The sequence below is a fragment of the Lithobates pipiens genome, unplaced genomic scaffold (assembly GCF_037356315.1).
Source record: "Lithobates pipiens isolate NorthernLeopardFrog02 unplaced genomic scaffold, aLitPip1_a1.2 Scaffold_23, whole genome shotgun sequence".
NCBI lineage: Eukaryota > Metazoa > Chordata > Amphibia > Anura > Ranidae > Lithobates > Lithobates pipiens.
In genome coordinates this window covers 90586475-90611156 of record NW_027507785.1, presented here as the reverse complement: position 1 = coordinate 90611156, position 24682 = coordinate 90586475, and the positions used below count along the sequence as shown (strand labels likewise).

Sequence of the window (24682 nt, the reverse complement as noted above, 5' to 3'; positions counted from 1 at the left end):
CATGAGCGATCGCAGGCACAAGAGGCAGAACAGGGAGGTGTATGTGTAAACACACAATTCCCTGTTCTGTTCTGTGAGGAGAGACAGATCGTGAGTTCCTAATAACTAGGAACCACGATCCGTCATCCCCTCCCCCTACAGTTAGAACACAGTCAGGGAACAAAGTTAACCCCTTGATCGCCCCTAGTGTTAACCCCTTCCCTGCCAGTGACATTTATACAGTAATCAGTGCATTTTTATTGCACTGATCGATGTATAATTATCAATCGTCCCAAAAATGTGCCAAAAGTGTTCGATGTGTCCGCCGTGTCAGTCACAATAAAAATCGCAGATTGCCATTACTAGTAAAAAAAAAGAATAACAAAAATGCCCCTATTTTGTAAGCGCTATAACTTTTGCGCAAACCAATCAATATACTCTTATTGCGATTTTTATTACCAAAAAATATGTAGAAGAATACATATTGGGCTAAACTGAGAAAAAAATAGTTTTTTTTAAATAATGGGAATGTTTATTAAAGCAAAAAAGTTCAAAATATTGTGTTTTTTCAAAATTGTCACTCTTTTTTTGTTTATAGCACAAAAAAATAAAAACCGCAGAGGTTGGGGGGGGGGGGGGGAACAAAGATGTAAATTTTGTTTGCTTACAGCATCGCACGACCACGCAATTGTCAGTTAAATCAACACAGTGCCGTATCGCAAAAAATACTCTGGTCATTGAGCTGCCAAATCTGCCATGGCTGAAGTCGTTAACTGGTATAATTCTATGGCACTGAGATGGTAGCATAGTGATAGGGCAGCTACAGAGATACAGTAGATGTCTCCTCAAAGTTCTCACGGGGGATCTACAGGTGAGCTTCAATAATTTTGCAAATCAATGGGGGTTATTTACTAAAGGAAATCCACTTTGCACTGCAAGTGCACTTGGAAGTGCAGTCGCTCTAAATCTAAGGGGTAGATCTGAAATGAGTGGAAGCTCTGCTGATTTTATCATCCAATCATGTGCAAGCTAAAATGCTGTTTTTTATTTTCCTTGCATGTCCCCCTTGGATCTACAGCGACCTTACTTCCAAGTGCACTTGCAGTGCAAAGTGGATTTTCCTTTAGTAAATAACCCCCTATGTCTCAAGTTTCACCTTTCTTTCAAGTTTCTAGATCCAAGATAACTAAGAGATGGCCTCTTTCTGATGACATGGTTCACAGATTGCAGAACTTTTTTAAAGCAGTTGTAAACCTCTGAAATTAACACAGAATATCTTTCTATAGTGTGTACTTGCCTCAATCCAGCTCCTAGTGAGATTTCTGTCTGCTGTATCCCACCTTTGCTATCTGCATGAGTCACCGATGAGAGGTTATGCTGACTCCAAGGTGTAATGGGTGACAGGGATGATGGCTCCAGCAACTAGCCTGTGATTGACAGCCTCAGCTGTGCATGTTTCCCTATGAGACTGTGTAGAGGGGTTGTGTCCATTTCCTCCACTCAGGTTTCAGATTACACTTAGCTCCTGAATTTATGCTATCCAGTATTTCTCATCAGATCCCCACCCCACCAGCTCAGAAAAACAGGGTAAACTGTACAATTTGAATAGCTCTGTAAAACCAGAGGGCTACAGAAAACAAGTATAATTGATGTAGGAGGGTTTGTTTCATCTCTGTGTATCACCTGAGGCCAGTCATTTCACTGGGTACACAGTATTTAAAGGTTAACAAACACTTTAAATAATAAATACATTTGGGTTTGCAACAAGTTAAAGCGGAACTACACTGCATCTGAGCACCACAAACCAAAAACGCTATTTAATTCATTTTTAATATTCAAAGCAAACTCCCCCATCCATCCATGTGTCCATGCTTTATTTTGTTGAGAAGTCACTTAGGAAAACACCTCCTAGCATTATTGGCCATTGCCATTTTGAGTAAGGGCAGATGATTCATGTTGCATTTACTTAGTGGAATCCATCTGTCCTTAGCTCAGGCATGCAGGTGTTCAGCAACTTGTTAAATTAGGCAACGAAAGGGACTTTCTGACCCAAATAAACAAACTGCACATGCCTTCCACCACTTTTCCGACATTATACACCAGCACAGCCATCAGATACTGTAACAGAAGTGACGTTCTGTCAATTGCACATGCATTCCACCGATACCAGGTTTTCTAATCTGACAGCATCACAGATGTCAATATAATATATTTATTTATATACGCTTACTTTATTGCTAAAATTACTCTGATGTGTAATGTTGGAAAAGTGGTGGGACGCATGCACAGCTTTTTTGGGTCGGAACGTCACTTTCGTTACCTAATTTGACAGGTCGTAGATTCTGACAGAACACAGGCAGTGTGCGTATCTGAGAAAACCCCTCTTCCCTTCCTGAAGACTCCCGGAATGTATGACATCATTTACCTGGAGCTAGAAACCAGGAAGTAACTAAAGAAATGTAAGAAACGGTTAAAAACCAGGAGAACATGATATATTTTCCTATCCATTTACTAATGCTAGCAGCATAAGGATTCAAAACAGTCAATAGTCGATTGTTGATTGAGAGAATGAAGTTCTGCTTTAAGCTAAAAACCTCCCGATATCTTACAGCGCAGGTATTCCTTCGAAAGCACGCCAATTAAACTCATTCTTAGAAATATCCAAGCATTAAGTTGGGGACACCATTGTTGGTTACGGTGTTATTCTGATCTGCAAAACCACAAAACATTTTTGGGAGTTGAATGTGATTTTATTTTTTCATATGAATTCAAGGTCATTAGGCAACAGCCACACTTGTGTGGCTTTTGCATTCTTGACAAATATTACTGTTCTTGTCCATCCCAGCATTCTAAATGCATATCTGACAACATTTGATAAACCACACTCAACGTATTAAAACTTTAAATACAAAATAAAAACTATCACATAAAATATAGCACAATATTGTTTTTGCAAGAATTTTAAATATCACAATGCCTTTTTGTTACTGTCTAGTCCTCCGCCTAAAAGTGGTTAGAGAGGTTTGAACTCTTCCTTACTGTACAAGATGTAGCCACAAAGAACTAAAAGCCGGCCATTTTGGTGAGATGGAATAAAACCTACTGCCATCTTGTTTCAGGCGTTATGTTGAATCTTTTCCCTGTTTACTGTGATGGATAAAGTGACTGTCATAGGGAAAGTACGGTTGCCTGGCTTCAAGGTTTTCAGCCACAATCCCAGGACATGTAGAATGTTTTATCATGTTACAGGACAGAGACATCATATGGCATTAAAGCATATTTACACTTTTGCAGTTAGATTTTGAGAAAACCCCACTATATGCTTGTTAAGTGTTTCCATTCACAAAGCATTGCTAAATTCTGTAAAAATATTTCTTACCCTTTAGATGCTTCTCATGAGGAGGTGTCATGATTGACTGCAAGGCTTTTTAAACAATGTTATTGTGAGCCTGTCCCAAGTCTGTCCTCATTAGCATATAATGCAAGAAGTCCAGCCTCTACACCAGGGGTAGGTAACCTCGGCACTCCAGCCGTTTTGAAACTACAAATCCCATCACGCCTCTGCCTCTAGGAGTCATACCTGTGATTGCCTCATGAGACTTGTAGTTTCACCGCAGATGGAGGGTTTCAGGTTGCCTACCTCTGCTCTACACCTATAAAGCCGGGTATACAAAGGGGCCCAATGTTGGCATGCAACAGCCGGTTCAAAAAGAAAAACATCTGACATTTGGCCCATGTGTATATGTCGGACATGCATGCTGGAAAACCAGAATTCAACCGACTCTCGATCAGTACTTTCAGATAATGGATCCATAGAACAGGCCGGCAAACTCGGCAGCTTCTCCATAGAAAATATTTATTTAAGCATTAGAGCAATAACATCACCCAAAAATGATGACACGTTTCTGCCTTAGGCCTTCATCATAAGAATGCTTTTGATAAGGGCCTAAGTCCGAAACGCGGCAGATTTTTGGATGATGTTATTGCTGCTTAAATAAATATTTTCTAAGGAGAAGCTGTCGAGTTGCCGGCCTGTACTTTCTATGGATCTTTTGTGAGCTCTTAATTAGCCAGAGCACCGACTACTCTACACACCAACTATACCATATAGCTGTTGAGCTTGGGGGAGTTTTTGTCTCTCAGATAATGGGGCTGCCCCCCGTCAGAACACAACAGCTCAGCGGGGGGAGATCGCTGAACTAACCTCCCATGGTTAGTACAGCGGCTCTGACCAAAGCTGTCCGTTTTTTGTTTTTTTTGTTCAATCTGCGGGCTTGATTGAAAAAATAAAAATAAACGAATAGCGTGTACCCGGCTTTACCCTTTGTTGGGACAATGTTCAAACCTAGTCCCAATTGATAATGAAGATCTGGCTGCACAGTACAGACAGGGTTAATTATGGAAAACCTAGCTGCTCAGGCTCCCAATGGTCCCTCATGAACAAAGAGAACTACCTAGGATTTTTCTTGCTGCAGGGTCCAGGATAGAGCATTTAAAAAAGGTAAGCTGCAATGTAGTCTTTTTTTTTTTTTTAGACGTTACACTATATGAACGGGAACACGTATCAAATATAAAGTAGGTGTTATCTTTTAGATTGTAAGCTCTAACAAGCAGGGCCCTCTGATTCCTCCTGTATGGAATTGTATTGTAACTGTACTGTTTGCCCTAACGTTGTAAAGCACTGCGCAAACTGTTGGCACTATATAAATCCTGTATGTAGTAATAATAATCCAAATTGGCTGCAGAAGTGGAAATACAATTTAAAGCCAACACATCATTGTGTCAAACAGGTAACAAACATTTTTAATAGAGAGGTCAGCAGAGACCGCCCCATGCTTTTCTCACAACAGTCACTTTAGGGCCTTTGGTAACAGCATTTTATTAAGGGCTACTTTTCTTCCTATACAAGTTGATGAAAACGTAAATGCAGGTTAACACTCAATGAATTCTGAATGATCCCAGAAGCACCTAAAACTGATATCAAGGCGACACTGAATTTGCTGATTGAAGTTCATCGACAAAGGCCTGATGTGTGCCCAGAGCATCTGAATCTTGGTTTCTTTTAAGGTGTATTAAGGTTAAAAGTGTTACATTGAAAGTTAATAAGATCACAATATTGCTTGTTCCTATTAAACTCAATTTTTTTATATTTATTCTGTACTTTGAGATATCGTGTTTGGGCCACATACAAAATATACTACTGAGAGAGAGATACTGGCACTTCAAAATCAAACCCTTCCAAGTTCAGCCCCACCGCCATTCACCACCGCTTGTTTTTACTGTTGTAAGAACATTAAACATTTAAATAATTGTGACTTGACTACATTTACCCACCACAAACCTGAGCATAATAGATGTTATAAAAGGTGTCAGAAATGGTATCTAAGAAAAATTTAGTTTTTTTAAGCATTAAATATAGCCCTGTATATTTTTTCTGTGCACCTTCTAAGAAGCAGCAACATAAATTCCTGCATCATATGAGCTACTTCATTCCATCATGATGCAACATTCAAATTGATTATCCGCTTCTGATAGACTTATTCAATTTCTCAAATTTCATTAAATTTTACTCTCCAAAGTAGGGAAGTAATACTACTTATCTCATTTTAAAACAATGCCATGAACAGGCAGAGACTCTTAAGCCAGCCATACACAGTGAATTTCTTTCCTGCAACCATGGGTTGGAAATTCACACAGTTCCCCCTTCAACGCAGACAGTGCTGACAGGGGAATCAGCAATTGTCTTCTCCTGATGGGGAAGCGGGGGAAGCCGCCCCCGCCAGGAGAAGACAGTGATTATCGCTAGCGGCTATAGCAATAGCCCGATCGATCAACTTGGTACTTTCAGCCTGCCCATTAATGCTTTGAATCTCCTGCTGAACCGGCCAAGATTGAACAGTGTATGGCCAGCCTTAGGCTAGGTTCCGACCTTTGCGTCTTGGGAATGCATGCTCTTTAGCAGACACGCGGAGGTGCCATAATTTTTAATAGCACTTTTGTGCATCTGCAAATGCATGTGTTTCTAAGTCAGCCAAAACAGTGCAATGCATTTTTGGATTCATGGACTTTTTTTCCGCATGTCTCACGCATAGGGTACCCCATTGAAATGAATGGGCTGCCCACACACAACACACAGGAATGTGCCCATACCTGTTCGCACCTGTAGGCGCGAACCAAGCCTTAAGAACTGTGAATATATTTCTCACCACTGTGAATATATTTCACTCACCCACCTGAGGCCCCAGTCATTACTAATAAAGATAATCTACTTCCTGTCTACTTCCTGTCCAGACACTATGTTTATATTGCTATGATACCAGTACAGTTTGCAGCCTAGATCTCCATTTTTCTCCCCAAGGATCATGGCACCCCCATAGAAGGTAATGGTGTCTGTACTCCTTCAAATAGGGGTAAAGTTAGGAGTAAAGTGACTTGCAAAAGGACCATATAGAAAGCTGGACACAGCCTCCAAACACCGACTAGACCTAAAGAAGCCACATAGCCTAAGCAGGACTAAGGCCTCTTGCAAACTGCAGCTTGAAAATGCTCAGTACAGGGTTTTGGTTTTTTACTGAGCTAAAATGCAGCCCATTGTTTACAGGCATGTAAACAAATGTTGAGTGTCCTTCAATAAAATAGAAAAATCTGCGTCCAGCCTGCCTGTATGCGCAAATATGCTCAAATGGCACACTTCCTTCATTAAAATAAAGCTAGAAGAATGTGTGCGCATTTTTGCAAATACTTACAAATGATATACAGCCCAGCCTCACATTTTTCCGCCAGGAATTTCTAATCTCATACATCAGTACTGTCCAAGATGCCTTAGTGTTTTTATGCGTCCAGTAATGAGGACCTGGGGGAGAGGTGGGACACAGGTTTCCAGTTTTAAGTGTTCTAGCGTTATACCTTTTTAATAAAATCCTGATCCTACATTTTATTTTCCCATGCCTAATATACAGTGCATAAAGTGTTAAAACATGCCAAGCGGTTCTGACAGGGGTGAAACATTATTTTCTAAATAAATTTGATGCGATTTCATCTCTGTAGTTAAACGATCAAGAGACCAGTCCAACGGAAGCCCGAAACCATCTAAAAAGCTTACCATCTAATTACTTATTTAGATGGCCTACCTTTATTAGGTATTTATGGGGGGAAATTTGGTTTCTTGTAAAAAGATAAAATGAGAAAAAAAAGTCTTTGGCAGGGCTTACAGCCTCTCAGTAGCTGGACAATGAGTCTTTCAATTTTTGATGTTAATCTTATGAAGATGACATAATGAATTACAGTGGAGTGTTTTATAAGAGACAGTATAATAAGTGATCAAGCCTTCGCTCAAGAACAAAAATAATACACTGGTGACTTGTGTGGGTTTTTCTAAGGGTCATGAAAAGTTTGCAATATGGTCCGTACAATTGGGTTGATTTACTATAATTAGAGAGTGCAAAATCTGGTGCAACTCTGCATAGAAACCAATCAGCTTCCAGGTTTTTTTGGCAACGCTTAATTTAACAAGCTTAAGTTAGAGGCCGATTGGCTCCCATGCATAGCTGCACTGGATTTTACACTCTCCAGTTTTAGTAAATCAACCCCAATGTTTTTTGAGATCATCCTGAGGTGGTGCTTGTTTTTATGTTAGACTAAGCACTAATAGCTGTCACTTACGCTATGTGAATTCTAAGTCATTTAGTGTGGCATCAAATTGAGTGATACGGTGCTCTATTTGCTCTGCAAAAATATTCAGTGCACAATGGTCATCTAGGTCTAATTAATTCATTTTACAGAATTTGGTGGTTTATAAGCATTTACAGATACCACACATACATAAAACTTGGTGACGGCCATTAAAAAAAAAAAAAATAACTTAGTCGTGGAGGAACATGTATGACAATATTCTGGCTATCAAGCCAGTGTCCACACAACTGATAATGTGTAGATTTAAAGTGGTTGTAAACCTCATATACGAAATATGAGCAAATCATTTCACTCTATAGTGTGTACATGTCTCAATTAAGAGCACTAAGTGTAATTTCTGTTTGCTGCTTCGTTCCTCTGCTATCAGCATGAATCACTTCTGACAAGTTTTCCTGAAACCAAGAGATGAATGGTGACAGGGGAGGGACCTCCAGCTGATTGACAGACTCAGCTTTGTTCCCATGTGCTGTGTAGAGGGGGGGAGGGTGTCTCTCCCATCCAATCAGGTCCCAGAGCTCTACGAACTGAGCTCTGCAAAGCTCTCCGCCCACTTTTTTCTCACACAAGCTTATAAATTCTGGACTTTAAATGGATGTAGAGAAGAAAAGACTGTAGATACACAGGTACAACTTATATAGGAGGATTTGTTTCATCTCTGTGTATCACCTGAGGCCAATCACTTCTCTGCATATATGTGAGGGTTTACAACCACTTTAAATCACTGTAAAAAATAACTTCTTCCTTTGCCTTTTATGAAGTTTTGTTTCAGTCTTTATCTAAGACACATCTATAGGAAAAAATAGTAACACCTTGTTTTTTTGTTTGTTTTTTTACAGTAAACATATATTTGTTTTGTATATGTATACACATATTGACAGTAGTTTGAAAGCCCCCTTCTCACCAGCATGCTGGTGGAATTGTTTGAGAAATTCTCATCAGTCTCAATGCACAACATAGCAGAGGATAGGGGTGGATCTCGTCTTGGCTTGCAGTCAAGGCTGGTTGGTAATGTACTGTTGTCCATAGGTAATGCAAGACAGGATGACACCTTTTTGAAGAAATTATACAAAAGTGCTTCAGCAACTGTTCCATTTGTGGAATGCAAATACTGTACAGGTAACAGGCAGTCCAGGACTGGTCAAATATCACTCTCAACCTGTTTGTGTATGCTACAGTCCCTATGTTCCATCTGTTCACAGTCCATGTTGACTTCACTTGTGTCCATACTGCAGTCTGAGATACTGTCTGACTGGTCCATTTGTTCAAATCTTGTGGCCAGCTGAGCATCACCACATCCCTCTGCAGATATTAATAAATGTCCTTCTGAAGGAAGCATGCCATCCCCTCCAGAACAGAGAACTGAATCTTTGGCCTGTCGGATGCAATTCAGCCACTGCTGTTTGTTGAAAGTGTCATTTGCTTGAAGAGAATGAGACTGTGGATGAGAGCCATTCTTGTAGCTTACGCGGAAAAAGTTCTTTACTGGAAATACAAACATAATGGGAACAAGGTAAGCACACAGTTTTAGCCATAGAATAGATTTCAGATATGAAAATAGAAGACTATAATCTAGTTTTTTTTTTTTTAACTACCGAAGATGGGTTAGCAACATTTGCCTATGTATGCTACATTAGGAGCAACCATTATTGAAGTAATATCTGTCCTTATGTCAGGTGGACAGTGCATACTCACTGCATCTCATAGCAGGGCCCTCTTATCCCTCCTGTATTGATTTGTATTGTAAGTGTACTGTCTGCCTTCGTATTGTAAAGCGCTGCGCAAACTGTTGGCGCTATATAAATCCTGAATAATAATAATAATACCAGTTTATCTGCCTTTCTAAAGATTTTCCAACAGCAGTTGATTAGTCCCCAAAAATCACCCATTCCTACTGCCTGGGTAGATCTATCTGTTTAAACCAGGCTGAACATACATGGGTCTCCAAATTCACAAATGACTAAATACAAATGCTGAATGTATAATCCTAGCATGGCTTCCTGACATTCCAAAAAACACTAGACTGCTTTTGATCATAGTTATTCAGGCATTATGAATATTTCTGGTTTAAAACTGAGGATTTGTTCAACAAAAGGTTGGTTCCTCAGGTTATGTACAACTTCTGAAGCCTGAATGCCCACAAGTTATAGAAATGAAGGGGTTCTTTACCAGATTGTGAAAAAAAAGGTCTTGAAATGTATTTTGTCCCTAGATGAGAAGAGATCTTCAAAACAATGAGAAGTAGGTGATATTTGGCTTCGGCTTGTAGTTCTCAATGAACTACTATGGCGCTGTGGTAGTTTGTGGAGTGTTCCTGTCAGTATCGGCTTACCCATACGGGATGTATGGGTAAGCCCATACACTGACAGTGTGCAGTAGACCTGCAATGTTATCCATGAACCTCCAACAAAAAATAATAAATGCTAATTTTTTTACCTGCAAAAGATGTGCTTTTATTTTTATTTTTATTTAAAGTGAACTTGCACTTTAAGTTCCTTCTCACCGTAACCTGTATGGTTATACTGTCTTGTTAGGTCCCAAGCCCTACTACATAGAAGCCATGGTTTCCATACACTGCACTGATGCTGGCCAAAAAAGCTTGAAATGTCTGTATGGTTTTGCTGCCTTGTTAGGTACTATGTGAGCAATTTTACCAGTCCATTATTTCACGTTTTTTCCCCCCAGGAACCACTCCAGTAGATGGTCTTTACTGTTTTTATTTTTACTATAATTAGGCATAAATATTCAAATACCAAAAAGGTACAACACATTCTATCATTATAAAGTTTAATCTAGATTTAACGGCACATAACACTATCAAACTTACTTCGTTCATTGTTACTGAAAGCACCACGTAGAGACCCTGCAACACGAACTTCACCATCCTGTAAATCCTCCAGTAAGAGATCCTTTATAGGAATTGGCTGGCGGTAGATTTGATAATAAAGTTTTTCATTCTGTGTGATGGCTCTGGTAATAACAAGAACTTCTTGAAATAAGAACACGTGGAATTTCTAGAAGACAAAAAAATAACCAGGGTAAGTTAAAGAAAGACAGAAACAATCAGTAACAGTCATTAAGATGTACAGCTCAAGTAAAGAGAATTGAAATGAACCTGTTGCTTTGCCCTCCGAGAACCATCATAATTTCTATACCTCAATATCACACTCTAAATACAAAATAAGATTTAATTTCCCAGGCTTTTTCAGGTTCTCACCAACTTCTTACTAAGCATACAAATACAGATATAGGCTATGGTAGTAGCTTCATTTTCTCACAGTACAACACAACTTTGCCTGACACCAGTAGGTGACTAAAGAATATATAAAAAAATAACATACAGTGAAAGGGGATACAAACTAATTTTATTCTAAATCCAACATCACTCCAAAACTCAAAGACAAATTATATTAAAGAATTTAAGAAAAGAAGTGAAACATCACCAGGGGAAATCCAATATCTCAGAAAACCCCCAAGCTTCCTCTTTCAGAAGTACGTTAAGTATATGTCTGACATGTGCCATCAAACATTGGGAGCAGTAATACATGGAACACTTTTCTTGCCAATAATTATGTTATAAGCACAAATAACAAGACAATGTGGGGGGGCAGATCAGGAGTAACAACACCAGTGATCAAAGTGATTTTCTTCTGTCTGATGTCAAACCATGCCGTTGTTGAAAGGTCATTTCAGAGGGTTGGGTGTGGGGGTTTAAGATGCTTGATGTGTGTGATGTTGATAGAAGAAAGGTTTTACTTTACATGGCCTGGTTTAAAGCTATGACATAAAAGAGTTGTGCATTTAACACGAAGCACATGACCTTTAGCTGTCATTAACATTTACAAAATGCAGTCAATTAAAAGTGAAACTGCCATCACTTTTTTACATAAGAAGCAACTATAGATATTAGTGGACAGTCATATGACACAGGCAATTTATACTAGGGCTGTAGCAAAAGTAATGCAAAAGTGGGCATAACCACATGTTGGTAGGGTAACTCTTCCTCTATAGTAACTCCTCTTCTTTTTGATTGCAGGTAAATAATAGATTCCAAGCAGAAGCAATGTGCTGTCAGTGAGTTCTTGACGAAGAAGAGGCGCAGGCTGTCCGACATCCACAGAAGGCTACAGAAAGTTTACAGAGATGACACCATTGACAAGAGCAATGTGCACAGATGGATGAAAACGTTCAAAGAAAGGGAAAAAGAATCCAGCATTGAAGACAACCCACACAGTGGGAGGCCATCAACTGCGACCACTGACATCAATTGTCAGCAAGTTTAACTCAATGATGGCGCATCGTTTCTGCTTGGAATTCATTATTTACCTGCAATTAAAAAGAAGAAGAAAATTACTATAGAAAAGAGTTATTCAACCAACATGTGAAATTTGAACAACCTGCATAAGCTAATAAAATAGTTAAGTCGACTTTTGCATTACTTTTGGTATAGCCCATGTATATATTTGAGCAATACACCGACCTGTAAGACTACGTAGATGTGTTTATTTCCAAGTATTGTTCAACATAGTTGCAACCCTTCCAGATAGGCAAAACTTTACTAAAAAGGTATGCAAGACAGAACTACTAATCACGTGAGCACTATCTAATAACATTGTAACACACAGGAAGGATCCAATTACAGATTGCCCTTCATTAATGAGACTGAACTAAACTGCTTAAAACGTATTTATCACAACTATTTGTACTTTTTTTTGTGCTAATATTTTTAATAGGTTCTAAGACTGAGGGTAACCAAATAACATTGCTACAATATGTATTGAAAAGATAAAAGCATGATCAATAATGGCATACTCACCGCCCCTCTGTTGTTCTTCAGCTCTCCATGACAGCTCAGTGCTCGGGAATTATCAATCAGCGGATCCTTCTGACACTCGTCAAGATAAATCAGCCTTTCCTTGTAATAGTGACATTCCGACTCCCCCGTCTTTACATTAATTTCAGCAACGATTCCCTGAACTATATTAATCTGTCAAAGAGCAAGAAAATCATAATTTAAACCTACTCTGATTCTGTACATTGAATATTTAAGACGAATGAATGAAGGATGAGAGTGTCATCTCTACGGGAAATTTCCATTAAGACCAAACCAAAAATAGCTGAGAACCAAACAGAAGTTATTGCATTATTTAAAGGCCTTGTTCATTTTTTCTTCTACTGAAATTAACTTTCCAAGGAACTCGGTGATCAAATATTCTGACAACAGAAGGTTGTCAAAAAAAAAAAAAAAAAAAAAAAGCCTCTTTAAGGACTATGCTGAATATTCTTGAGAAAACGCCATACATCCACTGAGGACATTATTAGAAAAGGCACTTTTGAAATGTAAATACACCAGAAGTGTTTAATAAACTCCTGTCCAACTAGAAAATAACACCATATTTATCAAACAGGTCAAGCAAAGGACCGTTTGTTTTACTTTACGATGGATCAGATACCCATGAAAGGTACAGGATGTCTGTGAACAAGTGTGTAGGTCTGTAGAACATCTAAATCATATATAAAGAAATAATTTATGCAATGCAAGTGATCACTTAAATTCATTGCATGGGTGTGTACCCATACAATACATGCCAACATTGCAAGAGATACAATGCCAGGAGTTTGAAGGTTGTCTTTTATGCAAGAGTGTAATAAAGCAGAAGAACATTGTGCCAACATATATTTTACAGTTTGTAGCAAACTATTTTCTGCTCTGCGGATATAACAAAAATACTAAGCCTATGGATAAGCTAATTGTTTCAAAATTTAGGTTTCTGCAGGAAGGTGAAGAATAGTGTAAAGTATTGGTGGTCAACTTTCTTGATATGAGGGGCCTCAAGTGTTGGCCCTGACATGACCAAAGGGCCGCACATATAATTCAGTAAATATTCAATATCAGAAACAGCAGAGACACAACAGGATATAGTCAAAAACGACAGGCATGATACAGGAGATGATCAGAGACTGCCGACATGATACAAGAGATGACCAGAGACTGCCGACATGATACAAGAGATGACCAGATACTGCAGACATGATACAAGAGATGACCAGAGACTGCAGACATGATACAAGAGATGACCAGAGACTGCAGACATGATACAAAAGATGACCAGAGACTGCAAACATGATACAAGAGATGATCAGAGACTACAGACATAATAAAAGAGATGATCAGAGACTGTGAATATGCTACAGTTGTTGCAAGAAACAGTCATAGACTAGAGATATTTTACACAAGGCTGCCACAAATCACTACCATAACAGGGCAATAGGGAAACACAGATCAGTATCTGCAGGGAACCTGAGGGCTGCACAAAGAGTGCCAAAGGGTCACCAGGGGTGTAAAGTTTCTAAATCAATGTAGCAAGCCAACCACATGACTGTCTCCCTTAGCTAACAACAATAGGTAGGAGGAGACACTTTTATTAAAACTCCAATAAGTTTTGTTAGAAATCAATTCCACTAATGTAAAGCTGTTTTTTTGTTTTTTTTCAGCCGGCGGAAAGATTTGTCTTACACTGGCCATACAATAGAAAAAGCTTGATAGAAAACTTTAATTTCTGCACCTTTCATTTGATTTTAGATTCATGAAAAAATTCAAAAGAGCAGGAAAATTTTTCTCGAAGAAACACATTTCTAACAGTAAATGTGTTTTGTAATGTTCAAAGCAAATTACATTTTGAAGTATCCCTAACATTTGCCAAGCGGTCGAATGCATTGATAAAAGTTTTCGTACAAATGTTCCTACCAACGTCTAATGTATGGCCTGCTTTAGTGCATAACAAAGGACAGAAAGGTAAATATATTTAAAGATTTACTTTTCTCTAAAATGTGTGTGTGTATATATATCACACACACACAATATACATACACCAATCAGCTATTATGACCATTGAGAGGTTAGGTGAATAACATTGATTTTCTCATAAAATGGCACCTGAAAGTCGGTGGGATATATTAAGCAGCAAGAAAACATGCTTTTCCATGAAGTTTATGTTTTGAAAGGGCATCGTAGTTTTTTGCGTATGAGGCCATGTAGCTGCAGATCACTCAGGGTGCCCATACTGACCCGTGCCCACAGCCAAAAACACCTATAACGGACATGAGACCATTAGAATTGGACCACAGAGTGATGGAAGAAAATGGCCTGGGCTGATGATGAATCATGTTTTCTTCTGCATCATATGGATGACTGGGTGCATGTGCCATGGGAACAGATGGCACCAAGATGCATTATGGGAAGAAGGCAAGCCAGAGGAGGCACTATGATTCTTTGAGCAATGTTCTGCTGGGAAACCTTGGGTCCTGCCATTCTTGTGGATGTTACTTGACACGTACCACCTACCTAAACCCTGTTGGTGATGAAGTACACCCCTTAATGGAAATGGTATTTCCTGATGGTAGTGGCCTCTTTCAGCAAGATAATGCATCGTGCCACACTGGAAAAATTTGCGCCCCCCCCCCCCCCCTAAAAAAAAAATACCACAGGCCGCAACGGCAGACAGGGAGTAAGGGTAAATCTGCACCAGGGAAACATACAATATTAAAAAGCTGACAGAGGTTCTAGCATCCCCCTACTTAACGCAAAAAAAAAAAAAAAAGTTCTACTTACAGCTTCCTCCAGGTGTTGCTGGTCGGGGTGGTCATTTGGGGTATGCCTGAGAATTTCTTTCAGTAACAAGTGGTATTTTACAAGTCGACTCCTGGGAATGTCCAAAAAATTCCATAAGTCTAATTTCCGGCTAAAAGGTGACTCTAAGCAGCGCTGCAGGAAGTCATGTACTCTGTGGTCTTGTTTCTTGTAGTCAAGAAGGGCTTTTGCTGCCACCTGGTTACTGCAATAGCTGTCATAGGAGTTTAAATTGGGCAGCTGTAGGGAAAGATAAAATCCAGTTATATAGCATCATAAAACAGTTTCAACAATGCTTATTTTGCAGCAAGTTAGAAAAAAATTGCTTCTGCTTAGGTAATTTCTTTACAGAAAAAAAAATGCTGTTTACAGTATTCAGCAGCTCAAGCTGAAATTACACACACAAGAGTTCAATGAGCCAGTACCATCTTCTACTGCACTTTAGCTATTTAAGGTCTTTAAACTAGGTGCAGTAAATACAGTTCTAAAGGAAACAGCTACTCTTTAGAAAACCCATTACTCTCTGTATGACACCAGTGTATCTTCAATGAATTCATTTTTGTAGAACAAAGATTTTATATAAATAGTAAAGAAAAAAAAAAGTCTATCTTTTAAAGGGTATATACTAGGTCCCATGTATTTCTCGAGGAGGTGACCTGTCGGTATTTCAAATGTTAACAAAATATTTTATTGTTATATTGTTTTGTTGTATGTTGGCCAACAGTGTCCTTCACAGATTTCAGACGCCCTGCCATGGTGCCCGAGTTAGGAAAACTAATGCAACAACCTAACTGCCAATAAGAAATCTACCTATTGTTTTGTCATGCACTGACAAGGGATAAGACACTGCCACTAATGTTCGGCACTCACAGAGAGATCCATGAACTCATGTGACATGACAAATGTCCAGTTTAATCAACAACAGTATGTATGTCTTAGTTGGATTAGGTTTCATCATTTAGCCACCTGGTGGGACTGGTGTTTTTTACTGAACCATAATAGGGGTCTGTTTATGTTGATGACAGAAAGACAGATAGCAATCTTTGACAATCAGTCTGACTACCTTTACCTGCATGCCCTGAACTTTTTCTACTGTCTACTTCAGGGTGAATGCTGCATATGGTGATCCTCCACCTTATTTGTGCTGCGATAATAAATCAATTATCTAAAGTTGCTTCAGATGCTGTAGAGCGAACGCCTTGCATATGAGAGAAGAGCTTAAAACAAGCAGACTTAGCACGCACTAATTCTAATGCAAGCATTTAAGTTTTAGGAAGCATTTTTTTTCTAAATGATCTTATATTAAAAATGGTGAATGCTGAACTCCTGGAGCCAAATAGCTAAATTCACAGTTGAAATAGACCTACACTATATTACCAAAAGTATTGGGATGCCTGCTTTTAAACGCGCATGAACTTTACTCCGTAGGGGTCATTATTGAGTTGGCCCACCCTTTGCAGCTATATAACAGTTTCAACTATTCTGAGAAGGCTGTTCACATGGTTTAGGAGTGTGTCTATGGGAATGCTTGACCATCTTTCCAGAAGCGTATTTGTGAGGTCAGGCACTGATGTGGACGAGAAGGCCTGGCTTGCAGTCTCCGCTCTAATTCATCCCAAAGGTGTTCTATCGGGTTGAGGTCAGGACTCAAGTCAAGTTCCTCCACTCCAAACTCGCTCATCCCTGTCTTTATAAACCTTGCTTTGTGCACTGGTCCAAATCATTTGGTGGAGGGGGATTATGGTGTGGGGTTGTTTTTCAGGGGTTGGGCTTGGCCCCTTAGTTCTAGTGAAGGGAACTCTTAAGGCGTCATCGTACCAAGACATTTTGGACAATTTCATGCTCCCAACTTTGTGAGAACAGTTTGGGGATGGCCCCTTCACCAGTGCACAAACAATGTCCATAAAGACAGATAAAGTGTGTGTATGGCCAGCTTTAGAAGTAAGGAAAACTTGTGTCGCCTCCCTGCCTGCAGCCTGACTGCACAATAAAGAAGCAGCAACAAACTGATCATTTACTGCATGTTTCCAGCTACCACATCTGCATGCTGCATAGTATGATTGGCCCCAAGTGCTGACACTCCCTCACCCAGTGCGAGTACCACTGTATAAAGAATGACAGATATGGATATCATTACAGATTCAGATACTTATGCTAGCTGAATATAACACCACAAAAATTAAGCAAAACTGTATCCTACTGTGGGCCCCCCAGGGCTCTTGCCATTTAAGCTCAGCATACTTGCACATTATGACACACATTATTGAACCATCACCTCTTAAAGTAGTTGTAAACCCTCACATATACTCAGTGAAGTGGTTAGCCTCAGATGATACAGAGATTAAACAAATTCTCCTACACAAGTTTTACTTGAATATCTGCTGTCTTACCCTTTCTACACCCCTTCTAAAGAGCAGATTGTGTTAAAAACTGTTCCTCATCTTTCAGCAGTGCATAGGGGTGGGTGGGGAGACTGTATATACACTGTGTAAAAGCTGATTGGAGGAAAGGTACCCCTTTTCTCCCCCTCCACATATGCGAGAAACAAAGGAACATGCAGAGCCGTTTTCTGAATAGACAAGCTCCGTGCTCATCTCCCCCCAAGCTCCCTCCCCAACACAAATTTTTAGCTCATGTTATCTGTGTCGGAGAACTTGTCAGAAGTGACACATGCTGATAACAGAGGAATGACGCACCAGAGCGCAACTACACTTAGAGCATTGGAGAGAGACAAGTAAACACTACAGTTATATGGGCTTAGTTAAAACTTCAAGTTTACAACCACTTTAAGCCTTGTACACACGATGAGATATTTGCATGCTGGTCTCCATATTGAAAATAAGGAGATTACTCAACTTATAAAAATTCTCGTATGACAGAATACAACTTCGAAAATTATGTAATGTATTTTATTGTATTGTATTCTTTTGTTTCTAAACATGCGTGGTCTTGCTCTTCTGATTTTTCTTTCGGACTAAAACTGTACTGATTAAGCAAAAATTGTATGGTCTGGTATCATACAAGAAAAATCTTTGTATTTGTCCCTTCAGATAATTTCGGATGAACTGTTATGATTGGCTCTCGAAAAGCTGTGTGCGAACGATCAGCTTATCGCATGATCAGTTCGAAATCTATATTTTTGTCCGATTCTCTGATCGTGTGTACTAGGCTTTAGTGTGCCCTTTTCCATTGATGCAAGGTCTAAGCTCTCCTTTGGTCCTCCATCGCTGCCATCCTCTCCTGTCTTCCCCTAGGTCCAAAGTCTTTCATCTTCAGCTATTGGTGGGCCAACAAAGGAGTAACTTCTGCACATGCACACAGGAGTTACATCATCCCGGCACTTGGCTCCTGTACACCGAGAACGTTAACTGAAACATACGCTGCAGTTACAATTTCTAAAATCCTGATAGCAGGAAGGGAAAGGTTTTATGACGGAGATATAAAGCATCTTATGCCAAAAAAAAACTCTTTCACATAGGCATGGGAACATCCTAATCACCCCGTGTGGCACAGATTCCCTCCGTTTAAACCCCTAATATTTTACTAAAGCCCCCCTAATGGAACTCCTAAAAAAAAGTTGTAAAAAATAAATAAAAAAACTGAAATTGTAAAAAATAAAACTACCGACACCATCAACTGCCCTACTGACACCAATCTCTGCCCTTCTGCCCCCATCAGTTTATATACACATACACGCATATGTGTTTAAACTTTGGGATGCACGCCCTAATGTAATAGACTGCGCACACCTATGTCCCTTGTAACAATTTTTATAGAGTAAATTCAGTTTCTCTTTATTATTATTTTTTTTAAATACACAACTGCATTAAATGTTTTTATGTCATCCTACATTAACAGCTTTGATGAAATGACTTTAAGATGAAGTAAAGAGTAATTAGCAGTTGATTGACTCCTGAGAATAAAGTGAAAAGAAAATAGTTAACACTAAATGATCATAACCGTATCCCATAAAGCACTGTAGTGACTAATTTATGAACTTCAAGAAACCATTTTAGATGTGATGAGGGGTCATGAAGATCAAAGGGAACCACTAGCAGAGAGTCCTCGAAGAATAGGGCTGCTGGTAATTTTCAGGCTTCCTTTGTCTTCCTTCCATCCAAATGATAATACCCCTGACATGTTTCATCATTGACAGACAGTAAACACAATGTCACCACCACTAAATCAAAGAGTTGCCTGACACTCCCATCCTTTCACAACCGCCAGTAACAGGAGCCTAACAAACCCAGCCTGACAGCCTATTGAGTCCTAACAAATGAGCTAAAATAACTCCTGCTAAGTCAGACACAGTATTATGCACACATCCAATGCCTAATGCCGCTTTCTGATAATCCTTTCTTAGCGGTCAAACTCAAAGTGCTTATTTAGAGAGAGTTTGCGTGATGTGTCTAATATGGTCGGCAGAAACAAAAAAAACAAAAAGTCTAAAAAGTACACACTGCTCAGGTTATCTAAAGCTATCAAAAATCTAATAGTATGAAACTAGTGTTGCTAGGTACTGTTGAATAAGTCAATACTACATAGTGTAACGCTGGCAACACGCGGAGAGCTGGCAACACATTATACAATTTTCTTTAGATTTACCTTCAACTATGTAGTGCAAGAGCCTGCCTGAACGCATACAATTTGAAAGTGTTTAGGTTTGACCTCCTAATATATGGTTTTGGTAAATATAAAGGAAAATTGTATAATGTGTAGAACAGCTTTAGTGATTAAAATAAATTAAACTAACTGATTTTTATCACCCTAAAACAATGACTCAAAGTTCTCTGGTAATATTCTTAGTAAAATCATGTTAATTCATCACAGTGCGAACACATAACTGCTTTATAATAAATATAATTTATAATGTGTGTCTGTAGAACCAATACAAATACAAAATACCTATGTTACTGAAAGAGCTAAGAAATACTTGCATTAGATCAGTCTCTGGCAATCCCTAGAACAGAATTTTTCAACCTTTTTTGAGGCATGACACCCTTTAAGGCTGGGTTCACGAATTGAATGTGGAATTTTCGCATCCAATTCGCAATAGCAGTAGATTGTGACCTGCTCTCTATGGAGCCAGTTCACATATCTCTGATGCGGCTCCGATGTGAATTTGCACAGGAGCCCTGTGCACCTTTTGGTCCGTGTCAGGTCCGAATTCAGCCCAAAATTCGGGCCGATTTCAGACCTGAAACGATGGACCAAAAGACGCACAGGACCCCTGATGTGAGCCACATCAGCATTAGGTGTGAACCAAGCCTTAAAGTATGAAAAATCTCGAAGGCACCTCAGTCTAAACGGTAAATTATTCAAATTTTACTTATCAATAGGAAACCTAAGCCTGGGACAATGAAAACAATCTATGATAAAATTAACTTCACATCAGGAGCCCCTCTTTACATGAGAAGCCTCCCATCATATCAGAGCATCCCCTTCACAGCAGAGGTCTTGCATCATATCAGAGCCTCCCCTTCACATCAGAGGTCTCCCATCATATCAGAGCCTCCGCTTCACATCAGAGGTCTCCCATCATATCACAGCCTCCCCTTCACTTCAGAGGTCTCCCATCATATCAGAGCCTCCCCTTCACATCAGAGGTCTCCCATCATATCACAGCCTCCCCTTCACTTCAGAGGTCTCCCATCATATCAGAGCCTCCCCTTCACTTCAGAGGTCTCCCATCATATCAGAGCCTCCCCTTCACATCAGAGGTCTCCCATCATATCAGAGCCTCCCCTTCACATCAGATGTCTCCCAATCAAATCAGAGGCCCATATGCACCATGGCAACTCATTACGCTGATCAAGGGCATACTGGGTCCATGGCTTGCAACACCCCAGGAGAACCCAGATGGGAGCCCAGGGTGCCACAGCACTCTGGTTGAGAAACACTGCCCTAGAATACTACCAGCATATAATGGTTTTAATAGTTGTTGTATGTGAACATGTTCAAAAGGAGGAGGCAAGAGAAAGAACTTTATTATTATCTTCTGGCTGATTTAGTTTGATCCTGGATAAAGCTATACTGCATAACTGCAGTGTAGTCTGCAGGGAGGTCCAGGATTTAACAGTCCTGTCTGCTAGAGGTGAATGGATCACATGATTTGCTGAAAAAAGAATTCTGCAAATTCCTTGGCAGCAGCAAATTCATACATATGGCACTTGTATGCAATTTGGCTGCTCGCGCTTTATGAAATTATCAAAGGATTTGTATTTCTGTCCACCCAACCCTGAAATCCATACAGCTCTGCAACACATAACAAGCCTATCTGGTAGGAAAGGAGACCTGATTTTACCCTGCTGCAGTTAAGCCACAGGTTACAGGTCTTGTCCCTCCCCTAGCCTGTGACTGGACAGTGAAAGGAAAGCAGCAGACTGATGAGCTCATCTCTCTGTCACTCTGCTCCCTCCTATTGGCATGTCACCTGCTCTCAAATTAGCCTGGCAACACAACCTATCAGCATGCCCCTTATCTATAGCATCACAATCCTCTAGAAATAAATAAATCTCTAGGCATATATTGAATATACCAGTTTCTCTCAAATCTTATAACACTGTATCCAATGTACATGATTATTTTTTACATAGCTCCTTTTCCCTACAATCCCCCTGTGTGTGACTCTACAATGGTAGTAAAATGAAAATGTGTTTTCTGTGCTAAACTGCACACTTTTATTTGGTTTTCTGTTTGTTTAAAGCATAATAGAACTAATCAACTAAATATATTACTATAGTTTTAAACAGAATTCAGAGAAAAGCTGTCAGCACCTGTGATTCATTATTCCTATTTAAATGTTAATTAAAGGTGCCTTTAGGGACGAATGCAAGACTTCCTGAATGTAAAGAACTGATAATTGCTTCTGCTTTTTACAGGGGAACAAAGCATGAAAAAAGGTAATGCATAGATTTAAATCTCCCAACACCCTAACCTATCATTCCCCATATTCAGCAGCTTGATTCTGAATCCTGCCGTGATAATGAAGCTCTGCTATGCAGAAGCTTGAGCTGGGTGCGTCAATTTCCTGATAACAGTTTGCGGAATACAATGGAGTCTTACCTCGCTAAGCAAGTTAGACCGCCCTACACAGGCAAAGTGGAATAGTAGATGACAGCCATTGCTTCTTACTACAATGGAAATACAAAGCAGCACCAACTACAATAATAACACCCACTCTGTTTAATTCCTAACTACTTCATTATCTTAAAAATCTTCATCACCAAGCTGGTTTCCTGCTATACTGCACTGGTGAACATACTGTACATGGATTTCCTCACTGGATACGGCCCGATGAGCCAGGAGTTTCAGCCTGTCAAGGAAAGGAACCTATGTCTGAGACTTTTTGTTTTCTTCTGTCTTTTTCTGATAAAGGTAATACTCTCGATAAGAGTTAGAAAATGCAAATCGCATACTGGTTTAGCAGTAGAGCAGAGCTATTAAAACATTTTGCAAACAGGTATGTGAGCTTTACTAGAATTAAAGTATAGCAAAGATTTTTTTATTTTTGATAGAGTGGGAAAGGATTAGATTAGATTTGTCTGCACTGTATGGCATTTATTGTTCTTCCATTGTGCGTATATAATTTTGACATGTATTCCTACAATATATATATTTCTCTTAGCAGACCCGTCCTCTGAAGAAGACCTTGGTATATGGGTTGAAACGCGTCAGTCCAATCTTTCATACTGTCGACATTTTTTTATTAATGTTGCTATGAAACTCCTGTCTGCGAGTGTATATTTCATTTACTTTTAATTTTCCTACTGGAGCTCATTTTTTAACCATCATGTTATGCCCTTTAGTACTACTAATAAACAACTCTTTTTTCATACAATATTGACAATTTTTTTCACTTTGCTGCTTATAAACCCCACTCTGGGGGAACCATTCTCCCTTGTGTTGTATTTTCGGGGTGAGCAGCCTTCTTCCATCTCCTGTTGTGTCTTTTCTTTGCTAGGATTAGATATTCTGTCAAGTTGCTTTTGCCATTTCCTCACTGGGTACAGTCGCCCCTCTAGCGGAAAATCCAAAAATTCAGAGTAGCCTCCAAAGCAAAAGGCCAAGGGAAATTTTCCAATGGGGACAAATGTTCCAAGATGGGAATTCTCATCACTTGAAAATAAATCTTCTCATTTCCTGTTGCATACCTATGAAAGGCAGTAAAAGCTCCCCAGCAGGACACATATATATGGGGTCTCTGGTCTTGAACCAATTTTCCTGCTAGATCGGCAAATTTAATGATGCAACAGACATTTACCCCATTTCACTTGGCACAGTTAAACATCAGCCAAACTTTTTTTTTTTATTCTGTTTACAGTGAAGAGGGATTAGAATACCTGTCAGGTTAATCTGATTGCTGCCTGTGTCCCTGTAAGGCAAGTTTGACCTCTCCGTTTGTGCTGATGATCATTTTTACTGGGAGGGGGTGGGGATGTAAATGAAGATTAAAATTTTTGAATTGTGAGCAGAACAGGAATAGAGGGTTAAATCTTCCAATCGTGAAATGGGAACACTAGTTCTGGTGTATAGAAAGTACAGGCTGGCAACTCGACAGCTTCTCCATAGAAAATATTCATTAGAGCATTACAGCAATAACATCATCCAAAAATACTAGTTCTGGTGTCCCTGGTCACAACCAGGGATTTCCCTCACTTTCTCTTGGGGCTATGGAACAAGATGTCTAGAGAGTTCCACCAAATGGGACACAGATGGCAAAAAAAAACTGACCGGGGTTATAACCCCCCTTTACATTATCCAAAATTAAACTTTTTTTTTTTAGCTTTAATTGTACTTTAAGTGTAGGGGGTATACACAACCTTTGTAAGGATGTTGGGTCCTCATCTACATATCAGCAGCTCTTACACTTTAAGAACTAAACTGATAACGGACTGTATTTACTAATTTAACACCGCCTTTTCTATTTGGCTGCAGATCATTAAAAAAAAAAATCTATTTGCCTTGTTGACGTATATTGCAACCAGCTTTCCCACACTCAACTGAATAATAGGGCCTGATGTAAATCAAACATCTCAAGTCCTCCACGTGTATGGGGCTTCTTCCTTTATCAAAGTGATAAATTATATTAGATCTTTCATATTAGGCAATGCATTTCAGGAAAAGCGAAAGATCTAGGAGTTCCTTGGAATTCTCTTATGGTGACATATATGTTAATCACTGTAATTCCTTGAATCTAAAGTACATTTCGTAGGCTTTCTGCTAGTAAATATAACCTTGGCAATGAGTCATGATTTTCATGTAGTCATTACTAAGGAGCTTATAGTAAAAACTGGTGATAAATCATCTCTGTTGAGCTTGGACAATGAAAAAAAAACGTATTACGTCTATATTTTCCTATTTAATAGCAAGAGGAACACAAGA

At 39.3% G+C, this 24682-nt stretch overlaps 1 protein-coding gene across 5 annotated transcripts in view; it reads right to left on the bottom strand.

Moving 5' to 3' along the window:
- Positions 1–2707: 2707 nt before the first annotated feature.
- ARHGEF3 (Rho guanine nucleotide exchange factor 3) overlaps positions 2708–24682 on the bottom strand; it is a 493464-nt gene continuing 471489 nt past the window's right edge. For all 5 annotated transcript variants that reach the window (XM_077452030.1, XM_077452034.1, XM_077452033.1 and 2 more), the window contains 4 exons: positions 15281–15538; positions 12485–12655; positions 10496–10682; positions 2708–9153 (listed from right to left, as the gene is read on the bottom strand). In XM_077452030.1, coding sequence (XP_077308156.1) covers positions 8810–9153; positions 10496–10682; positions 12485–12655; positions 15281–15538 — 960 coding nt within the window. In that variant the 3' untranslated portion in view covers positions 2708–8809. The remainder of the gene's footprint in view (positions 9154–10495; positions 10683–12484; positions 12656–15280; positions 15539–24682) is intronic.